At 35.4% G+C, this 12,209-nt stretch overlaps 1 protein-coding gene across 1 annotated transcript in view; it reads left to right on the plus strand.

Moving 5' to 3' along the window:
- Positions 1–12,209, plus strand: part of LOC149771949 (uncharacterized) — a 130,988-nt gene that overhangs the window by 72,359 nt on the left and 46,420 nt on the right. Inside the window, exon 8 of the mRNA XM_089948043.1 lies at positions 3,848–3,962. Within this exon, the coding sequence (XP_089804169.1) occupies positions 3,848–3,962 (115 nt within the window). The remainder of the gene's footprint in view (positions 1–3,847; positions 3,963–12,209) is intronic.

Consider the following 12,209-nt stretch of genomic DNA (forward strand, 5'->3'; position numbering starts at 1 on the left):
TTATTCATCCCCTTCAATCCTACTTATTATTCACCCCCTTCAGTCCTACTTACTATTCACCTCCATCAGTCCTACTTATTATTCATCCCTTTCAATCCTACTTATTATTCACCTCCTTCAGTCCTACTTACTATTCACCTCCATCAGTCCTACTTATTATTCATCCCCTTCAATCCTACTTATTATTCACCTCCTTCAGTCCTACCTATTATTCACCTCCTTCAATCCTACTTATTATTCATCCCCTTCAATCCTACTTATTATTCACCTCCTTCAGTCCTACTTACTATTCACCTCCATCAGTCCAACTTATTGTTCACCCCCTTCAATCCTACTTATTATTCATCCCCTTCAATCCTACTTATTATTCACCTCCTTTAGTCCTACTTATTATTCACCTCTTTCAGTCCAACTTATTATTCACCTCCATCAGTCCTACTTATTATTCAACCCCTTCAGTCCTACTTATTATTCACCCCCTTCAGTCCCACTTATTATTCACCTCCATCTGTCCTACTTATTATTCACCTCTTTCAGTCCTACTTATTATTCACCCCTTCAGTCCTACTTGTTATTCACCCCATGAGTCCTACTTATTATTCATCCCCTTCAGTCCTAATTATTATTCACCCCCTTCAGTCCTACTTATTATTCACCCTGCTCAGTCCCACTTGTTATTCACCACATCAGTCCTACTTATTATTCACCTCCATCAGTCCTACTTATTATTCACCTCTTTCAGTCCTTCTTATTATCCACCTCTTTCAGTCCAACTTGTTATTCACCCCCTTCAGTCCTACTTATTATTCACCTCCTTTAGTCCTACTTATTATTCACCTCTTTGAGTCCAACTTATTATTCACCCCCATCAGTCCTACTTATTATTCACCTCCATCAGTCCTACTTATTATTCACCTCTTTCAGTCCAACTTATTATTCACCTCCATCGGTCCTACCTATTATTCAACCCCTTCAGTCCTACTTATTGTTCACCCCCTCCAGTCCTACTTATTATTCACCCCTTGAGTCCTACTTACTATTCACCCCCTTCAGTCCCACTTTTTATTCACCCCCAACTGTCCTACTTATTATTCACCTCTTTCAGTCCTACTTATTATTCACCCCATCAGTCCTACTTATTATTCATCTCCTTCAGTCCTACTTATTATTCACCCCCTTCAGTCCTACTTGTTATTCACCACATCAGTCCTACTTATTATTCACCCCCATCAGTCCTACTTATTATTCACCCTCCTCAGTCCTACTTGTTGTTCACCACATCAGTCCTACTTATTATTCACCCCCATCAGTCCTACTTATTAGTTTTGACTACTGAACATTGTAAACCTCTGGAAAGCTTTATACAATTGCAGACTTAGTAATTGCGATGTCTCTACGTTTTCTCTATTAAAAAAAAATTAAATCTTCTTTTTACTTTTAATGCCCTCTCAAGGTTGATACTTCCTATATATGAATTTTCTCCATTCATTCTGGATGATTATCACCATTTAATTAGTCATGTCTGTATGTTTCTTTCTGGACCTTGGTTTATGGCAGGGATTGTCAGTGGTTATCATTATATATAAGAAAGAATATTTCCAATGTTGTATAATACATGCATAAATTCTCTCTCTCCTCTCCCTCTCTCTCTCTCTCTCTTAGACTGATCTCTCTCTCTCTCTCCCTCAAATGCATGCAAATTAAGTGGTGAAAACAGGAGCAAATGTGTGTTTTACCATTTTTATGTATTTTGTGATGACTTTGTTTTAAGCCGCTTTAGCTGAATAAGTCAATCATGTGAAGTACAGGGGTCAAACTAAATGTATGAATAGTTAGTGCATAGAGATAATTTTCTTATATAGAGTTACAGAGTTGTTCCTTTTGTATTGTTTGACGCTGATAATGAGAAAGATACACTAATTTAAGTTACTGTCACTTTCCCTGACACTTAAATTATAAATTTGTCATTTGAAGTACCTTGTAAAGGTATTTTGTATCATTGATTGCTATTGCACATGGAACAATAAGAAAGTTCAAAACAGCTTTTTGATACGCAGGTTGCTTTCTTCGTACAATGTACCTAATAAAGTCTAGAATGGTTGGGATGTCTAACACAGTTGTGTTATGTAGAATGGTCCCATCGAACAATATTCTGTGCCTTTTGACTATCGCTAAAACCTTATTTAAATTTTGAATGAATGAAAGTTTACCAATACCTGGTTGAGTCACCACTGTACTTGGAGACAGACAGATATTTGGTATATGAATAGTTTGTCTACTGTTTGCATGAGACTTCCTTCACAATAGAACTATGGCTGCAACCATAATGCATATGCATCAGAAAGTCATAAAATGAATATGGAAATAGGCATATACATGTATAGGCAGAGTGAATACAAATTTCACATTATTATTCTTGCAAATCTAGTGATTGCAATGATGAAAGATATATTGTTCTAACAAGATGTTTTGTGCATGGGACTGATCTGTTTATCTAATGAAGTTGTATGCAAGTAACTTCTTAAGTAGATTTATCGAAATTTGATGTCACTATAATAGGATATATGATAAGATGTTCTCTCTTTTGTAAATACTAAATATGATACAAAATGGCTGATATAGTTCAATGTGATGATTCACACGTTCCATCTCAAGTGCTTCTTTTCAATAGCCTTACACACATGTTGCATCTCAAGTGCTTCTTTTCAATAGCCTTACATACACAGCCTCACTGCAATCAGGGTGTTGTGACCTTGTATTAATATAGGATAATTACACAATTTTGGTACAATTATACAAGGAATTTGTATGTATTTTCAATAGCAGTTTCTTGTTCCTCTTTCGTATGGATAATATTATATACTGGGTTTATTTGTTTGTATTGGACATGTACATCATGATTGTATCTCAAATTTCCTGTCACTGTCGACAAGCATACATGTAGAAATAATAAAATCACCTTGGACTGTTATATGTTCCAGCTTTTCAGTTCTAGTTCAAATAAGTTATTCATATTTGATTTTTGTATCTAAAGGGAGATAATTGCCTTTATAAACCATAAATTGATAGAACAAATCTCTTTACCAGTTTCCATCAAGCATTTGAGGAAATGGTTTATGGCAAGTGGATCGCCATCTTTCAGCAAAATTACACTAAATGGGACCATTGTACAAATCACAGTTTTACTTTATTCTGGGCTAAATATGTTTGTAGAAGCTACATTCAACATTTTTTCAACCAAAAACATCCTTGGTTGGAGGCGTTTTAACAGTACATTGGTATGCAAACTCATGAATGTCTTCTATTTTCACCAAATACACACACACACACACTTTTTTGAATCCTCCTGGATTTAGAAATGGGGATATCATATTATAAGCCTTGTTGTAATCAATCTGATGCACCATTTTATCAATTAGTAGCTGGTCTGTTGTTGTCCACAAGTCTTGTCTATAGTTCTTTTCCTCTGCATGAAATACCAGTAGTCCTTTGCTGTGTAGGTGCAGTTACATACATACATACATACATACATACATACATACATACCCACTTTCGTCAATCATTTTAGCAGCTTTCATACCAGGTACGTTACTGGGTTTTAGTTTCCCACTGCTGGAATGTTCACTTGTCTTTCATCATCCTAAAAGAGTGACCTTTTATCCTTTGACATGCTGAAACACTCCTGTGTTCGTGCAGTTCTATAGTTGGGCTGATAGTCTATTATGGATACCAAATAATAATAATAATAATAACAATAACAATAATAATAAAATCATCACCACCAGTAGTAGTAGTAAGAGTAGTGGCATTATTATTGTTATTTTATTTTAATTTTGTCTGATCTCAGCTTGCTATGCTACGAGGTGTCTTTGAAACGGAAAATGGCGAGACGCCCGAGGAGCTGTTGTATGACAACTATAGGCCTCTTCAGGAACTCGGAAGCCGGAGCATAACCACCAGCAGTAAGACATTTACCAACAGCTATCACCGTTGTTTATAATGGAATTGCTTGCATAATTGTTCTCATTTCTGTATGCCTTCTCCCCCTCTCCTTTGAAAGAGTAATAGTCAAGTCAGGGTCATAGAACCATGTTCTAAATCACATCTAGTAGGTTATAAAATAATGCCATTTGCATATCATATCTTTTGGTTTAAATCTTTTGAAATTAAACAATGGTATACTTAGAGTCCTGAGAATGTCCCAATAATTACCTATAAAATCATTTATAAGCTGAGTCCAAATGAAAACAAAACAGACCCAGATCTGCCATCACATAATACACCAGCAGATATGGGTTTATACAGTTTGCTATGAATAATCAATAGAACACACAACATAAACCTTGATCTGCCAGTGTATTCTGCAATGGCATATCAGGGTCTATATTGTTTGCAGCTTGTCTCAACTATAAGTGAGTATCAGTGGTACATTATCATGATGACATCATCTATGTACAGCCTTAGAACTACCGAAGGTGACAAGGGAAGGAACAATTATAAGAAAGTTCTGACACACAGAAATAATCACAAGTTTTTGCAAAGAAAAACATAAAAGAAAAGATTGCAATAAGAATGGGTTTTCTTTAGGAATTGGTGTATTGATGTAAATGTATCACATCTGATGAATAATGTACTAAATACAACCTGAATAAAAAAAATTCAAAGAAATATGAACCTTGATTGTTGTGCAAGGAAAACAATGACCATGCTGTGTCTACAGGTCATATACCAGAAAAGTTCATGGGATGGCTTGTTGTTTGTCTCTCCATTAGCACAAGATTTTTATCACTACTCCTCCAAAACTACTAGGAGGAGTGCCATGAAAATTTACACACTCATTTCATGGTCTAGTTGATCCTAAATGAAAATGGTGCCACTCAGACATCCAATATGTCCACAACAGTGGCCATCTTGAAAACCATGTTATCACTACTTCTCCTGAATGGATGGTCATGTCAACAACATTTTGTAATGTCTAGCTGATCCTAAGTGAAAATGGTACTGATAACACCTCCAAAATGGTCATCACATCTCAAAAATCTTGTTATCACTAATCCTCCTCAAAGGAAAGTCATATTGAAATTTTTTTTACCAGAAGACTTCTTATTTTGTCCACTTAGTTCTATGTGAAAAAGGTGCTGACCCGATGGCCACCTTGAAAATTTTGTTATCACTTGTGCTCCTGAATGGAGGGTCATAGCAACAAGGACTTTTCACTAAAAGACTTTGTATAATGTTTAACTGGTTCTGAATGAGAATAGTGCCAATCTGATTCCAATATGGCCATCATGGTGGCTATCATGAAAATCTTCTTTTCCTGAATTCAATTTAATATTGCCATGAGGCTTTCACAAGAAGACTTAAAATGGTGACTACTTGGTCCTAAATGAAAATGTTGTTGATCTGATTCTAATATGGCCACTAAAGTTGCCATCTTGAAAATCTTGTTATTGCTAAACCTTCTGAATGAATAGCAATACTGACAATGGTTTTCACCAGAAGTCTTCTTGTAGTATATAGTTGGTCCAGAGTGAAAATAGGTTTGATCTGTGGTCCAGTATGGCCACAACAGTAGCCATCTTGAACATATTAGTGTCACTATTCATCCTGGATGAATAGATGTATGAACATGGGAATTTTACTAAACAGCTTCATGTGATATCTAGTTGGGCCTAATGGTTCCATTCAGATATTCAGTATACTAATGGTACCATTCAGACAATGTGCTAATGGTGCTATTCATACATTCAATGTGCTAATGGTGCTGTTCATACAATCAATGTGCTAATGGTGCCATTTAGACATTCAATATACTAATGGTACCACTCATACAATCAGTGTGCTAATGGTGCCATTCATACAATCAATGTGCTAATGGTGTCATTCAGTCAGTCAATGTGATACTGATGCCATTCAGACAATCAGTGTGATAATGGTACCATTCACGTTATATGCTAATGGCACCTTTCATATATATATATATATATATATATATATATATATATATATATATATATATATATATATATATTAGTGTGCTAATGGTGCCATTCATACAGTCAGTATGATAATGATGCCATTCAGTTAGTGTGCTCATGATGCCATTCATATATTCAGTGTGCTAATGGTGCCATTCAAATAGTCAATGTGCTAATGGTGCCATTCAGATAGTCATTTTGCTAATGGTGCCATTCATACATTCATTATGATAATGGTGACATTCAGATAGTCAATATGCTAATGTGTCATTCATGCATTAAATGTGCTAATGGTGCCATTCATACATTCAATATACTAATGGTACCATTCATACAATCAATGTGCTAATGGTGCCATTCATACAATCAATGTGCTAATGGTGCCATTCAGACTGTCAGTGTGTTAATGGTGCCATTCATATATTCAGTGTGTTAATGGTGCCATTCAGACATTCAATATACTAATGGTACCATTCATACAGTCAATGTGCTAATGGTGCCATTTATACATTCACTGTGCTAAAGGTGCCATTCAGACTGTCAGTGTGCTAATGGTGCCATTCATACATTAACTGTGCTAATTGTGCCATGCATTTATTAAGTGTGCTAATGGTGTCATTCAGACAGTCAATGTGCTACTGATGCCATTCAGACAGTGTGATAATGGTACCATTCAGTTAATGTGCTAATGGTGCCATTTATACATTCACTGTGCTAATGGTGCCATTCAGACTGTCAGTGTGCTAATGGTGCCGTTCATACATTAACTGTGCTAATTGTGCCATGCATTTATTAAGTGTGCTAATAGTGTCATTCAGACAGTCAATGTGCTACTGATGCCATTCAGACAGTATGATAATGGTACCATTCAGTTAATGTGCTAATGGCGACATTCATATATATATATATATATATATATATATATATATATATATATATATATATATATATATATATATATATATATATATATATATATATATATATATATTTATTAGTGTGCTAATGGTCCCATTCATACAGACAGTGTGATAAAGATGCCATTCAGTCCATGTGCTAATGGTGCCATTTTTACATTCACATGAGCTAATGGTGCCATTCATATATTCATATTGCTAATGGTACCATTCAAATAGTCAATGTGCTAATGGTGCCATTCATACATTCACTATGATAATGGTGACATTCAGATAGTCAATTATTCTAATGTGTCATTCATGCATTAAATGTGTTAATGGTGCCATTCAGACATTCATTATGCTAATGGTGCTGTTCATACAATCAATATGCTAATGGTGCCATTAGACATTCAATATACTAATGATACCATTCATACAATCAATATGCTAATGGTGCCATTCATACAATCAATGTGCTAATGGTGCCAGTCATACAATGTGCTAATGGTGTCATTCAGACAGTCAATGTGCTAATGGTGCCATTCAGACAGTCAATGTGCTAATGGTGCCATTTATACATTCACTGTGCTAATGGTAGTCAATGTGCTAATGGTGCCATTTATACATTCACTGTGCTAATGGTGCCATTCAGACTGTCAGTGTGCTAATGGTGCCATTCATACATTAACTGTGCTAACTGTGCCATGCATATATTAAGTGTGCTAATGGTGCCATTCAGATAGTCAATGTGCTAATGGTGCCATTCAGATAGTCAATGTGATAATGGTGTCATTCGTACAATTAATGTGTAGGAACTCCAAGTGGCTGAGTGGTCTAAAGCACTCTCCATTATGAATCACTGCCATCTCACCTCTGTCTGCATGGGTTCAAGTCTCAGATTCAGCCAATGTGGGTATGTGAGCAAGCTTGCCAGTAGCTTCTCATGGGTTGGAGGTTCTTTCCGGCAGTTTTTCTGGGTTCTTCTTCCACCATTAATACTGGCCACCATGTATAGACTATCATGTGCTGAAAAATGGCATTAGCCCTACAACAACAACAACAACAACAATCAATCAATGTGCAAATGGTGCCATTCAGATATTCAATATACTAATGGTGTCATTCAGACAATGTGCTAATGGTGTCATTCACACATTCAATGTGCTAATGGTGCCATTCATACATTCAATTTACTAATGGTGACATTCATACATTCAATGTGCTAACGATGACATTCAGACAATGTGCTAATGGTGCCACTCATACATTCACTGTGCAAATGGTGCCATTTATGCATTCACTGTGCTAATGGTGCCATTCATATATTCAGTGTGTTAATGGTGCCATTCAGATAGCCAATGAGCTAATGGTGCCATTCATAAAATCAATGTGCTAATGGTCCCATTCAGACAGTCAATGTGCTAAGGTGGCGCTCACCACCTTTTATGTACTTTTGAGAGAGTGACGTATGTAAGGTGAAGTGGTTCGCATTTAAAACATGCACAGTGGAGAGAATGTTTGCATACGTCTATGCTACATTAATGTAATGTGGATGATATTTCTTTTGGATATTGTACTTTTGGAAATTTTACATGACTTAAGCACACTGCTAACTAAAATGACTGCTCCCTTGTGTTAAAAAATCAGTCTGAATTAGTCTAAAGTACACTATACATAGCAGCTATTAAAATAGGGAAAATGAATTTTGCCAGACTAGACAATACCAGCTTCTGGAAAGTGCAATGAATGAATTACCAAATATATAAAATGTAAAAAAAGTTATTGGCTCTTTTTTTATACAATTTACCTCTGAAGTTCAGGAAGTGAAAATGACCAAGTAGAGCAAGCACTTTTTTGAAAGGTGCACATTTGAAGTAAGGCCAAGCTGTATACTCTATAACCTATAGTACACCCATCAATCATACACCAAAATAAAGGGAATTAAAGGTTCTTTGCATTATACCTAAGATATACAAGGTCTTTTTTAAATAGCCAGTAAAACCAGTGAGGAAAGCCGGGGACATTCTTTTTCTTTAAAATCCTAACCCTATGCAAAATGTGAAACTGTATAGCGCCACCTTAAAGAAAATATAAAAATGTTTGCAATTATTTTTTTTTTATTTTCATATAATTATGTATGATGTTCTGAATAAAATGGTACATTCATATAGATGTTAAGCATGAAAATAAACTAATTATGATCATTTTTCTCTTGCTTACATAATTTGCCATGAGGTATGTTTGTGTGAGTAGTGACCTTAATTATGGGGAAATTAGAAGTCTTAGAATATAGGAATAGAGTCAACTTAAATTTAAAACTGTTGCAATAAGTGACAGAAATATATGGTGAAAATGTTTCTTTTCATTTATTTGCAATGAAATAAAAAAATAAATGAAATTGAAAGTGAATTCGCTTCTTCCATATTAAACAGTAGGCAGATATTTTACACTTTGACCTTTGACCTTTATGAACTTGATGAGTTACCTCCCTTTTCTAATTGTACAATTCATTGTTGATATCTCAGAAATAATTCTGGCTAGTTTCATGTTCCTGTCTTTCAGCATAACATTGGTTGCTATGTTTACAAAATGTAATGTGCATTTTTAAAATAGCTCACTTTTATCATGGGGGGGGAGGCTGGTCTTGTTAGAGACTCTGACACTCATAAATACTGTTCTGTGGGGGAAAAGGCAGGAGAATTATTCAAAAGGATTGTTTTGATGCTTGCGACTTAAATGTTTCAGCCATATAAACATAATTAAATCATACAAAAATAATACCTATATCTTCTTTATGGTGGCACTCACCAGATAATATGTACTTTTGAGAGAGTGACATATGTAAGGTGAAGTAGTTTGCATTTAAAACATGCACAGTGGAGAGAATGTTTGCATACCTCTATGCTACATTAATGTAATGTGGATGATATTTCTTTTGGATATTGTACTTTTGGAAATTTTACATGATTTAAGCACACTGCTAACTAAAATGACTGATCCCTTGTGTTAAAAAATCAGTCTGAATTAGTCTAAAGTACACTATACATAGCAGCTATTAAAATAGGGAAAATGAATTTTGCCAGACTAGACAATACCAGCTTCTGGAAAGTGCAATGAATGAATTACCAAATATATAAAATGTAAAAAAAGTTATTGGCTCTTTTTTATACAATTTACCTCTGAAGTTCAGGAAGTGAAAATGACCAAGTAGAGCAAGCACTTTTTTGAAAGGTGCACATTTGAAGTAAGGCCAAGCTGTATACTCTATAACCCATAGTACACCCATCAATCATACACCAAAATAAAGGGAATTAAAGGTTCTTTGCATTATACCTAAGATATACAAGGTCTTTTTTAAATAGCCAGTAAAACCAGTGAGGAAAGCCGGGGACATTCTTTTTTAAAAAAATCCTAACCCTATGCAAAATGCAAAACTGTATAGCGCCACCTAATGGTGCCATTCAACGAGTCAAAGTGTTAATGGTGCTATTTAGACAATGTGCTAATGGTGCCAATCAGACAATCAATGTGATAATGGCACCATTCAGTTAATGTGCTAATGCTTCCATTCATATATTCAGTGTGCTAATGGTGCCATTCAGATAGTCAATGTGCTAATGGTGCCATTCAGATAGTTATTGTGCTAATGGTGCCTTTCATACATTCACTATGATAATGGTGACATTCAGACATTCAATATGCTAATGTGTCATTCATGCATTCAGTGTGCTAATGGTGCCATTCACACATTCCATATGCTAATTGTGCCATTCAGACAATGTGCTAATGGTGCCATTCAGACAATCAGTGTGTTAATGGTGCCATTCAGTTAATGTGCTAATGGTGCCATTTATACATTCACTGTGCTAATAGTGCCATTCAGATAATCAATGCACTAATGGTGCCATTCAGATAGTCAGTATGCTAATGGTACCATTCATACATTCACTATGATAATGGTGACATTCAGATAATCAATATTCTAATGTGTCATTCATGCATTAAATGTGTTAATGGTGCCATTCAGACATTCATTATGCTAATGGTGCCATTTATACATTCAGTGTGCTAATGGTGCCATTCATACATTTAATGTGATAATGGTGCTATTCATACATTCAGTGTGCTAATGGTGCCATTCATACAGTCAGTCTGTTAATGGTGCCATTCATATAATCAGTGTGCTAATGGTGCTATATATATATTAGTGTGTTAATGGTGCCATTCATACAGTCAGTGTGCTAATGGTGCCATTCATACTGTTACTGTACTAATGGTGCCATTCATACATTCATTGTGCTAATGGTGTCATTCAGACATTCACTGTGCTAATGGTGACATTCAGACATTTATTGTGCTAATGGTGCCATTCAGACATTCAGTGTGCTAATGGTGCCATTCAGACTTTCAGTGTGCAGATGGTGCTATTCAGACATTATTGTTATTTCTGCTGAATGAATGGTCAGATCAGCATGGGGTTTTCACTGAAAGACTTCTTATGATGTATAGATGTTATTAATGGAAAAGGTGCCAGTCTGATGTCAAATATGATCACACTGGCGTCCATCCTGAGAATCCTATTATCATGGCTCCTACAGAACAGAAAGTCATATCAGTAGGGGGAGACTTCTGTTGATGCCTTGTTGGTCAAAAAAGAAAATGGTCCCAAGCTGACATCAAATATTTCCACTGCAGCAACTAATTTGAAAATCCTATAGCTGAAGAATATGACAAATGGTTTTAACACTGTACTTAAATGAAATGGTCTTAATTTGAATTCTTGAAATTTCTTTTCAGTCAGTGGAGTGTCAGTCCTTTCAAGGGACTGTTGTTATTTGTTGTTGTTGTAGGTTTTAATGCCATTTTTCAACACAAGATAGGCTATACATGGCAACCATTATATCTGGTGGAGGAAGAACCCTGGAAAACCCTAGGAAGAACTACTGACCAACTACTGGCAAGCTTTCTCATATACTCACGTTAGCAGAGACTATTGTTATTAATACAATGTAAGAATGTTACAAATGGAATAAATGATAAATTGTTGAATTTGACAATTTTTTGTAGCAAACGAAGAATTAGTTGTACAAACTTTTTCATGTTGAACAATATACCGGTACCTTATATACATACTTGTAAGTCCAGTCCAACTGCAAACAACATAGACTCTAATCTGCCATTGCATAATGCTGTGATGGATCAGGTTCTAATTTATTTGTTCTACTGGTCACTCATAAAAAACTGCATAGACCTGGATCTGCCATCACATTATGTGACAGCAGATCCATGTGCAATTTGCAGATGGACTTGACCTATAAGCAAATACATACAG

Source organism: Sinohyriopsis cumingii, unplaced genomic scaffold (assembly GCF_028554795.1).
Source record: "Sinohyriopsis cumingii isolate HCF-2022 unplaced genomic scaffold, ASM2855479v2 utg001554l, whole genome shotgun sequence".
NCBI classification, from domain to species: Eukaryota; Metazoa; Mollusca; class Bivalvia; order Unionida; family Unionidae; genus Sinohyriopsis; species Sinohyriopsis cumingii.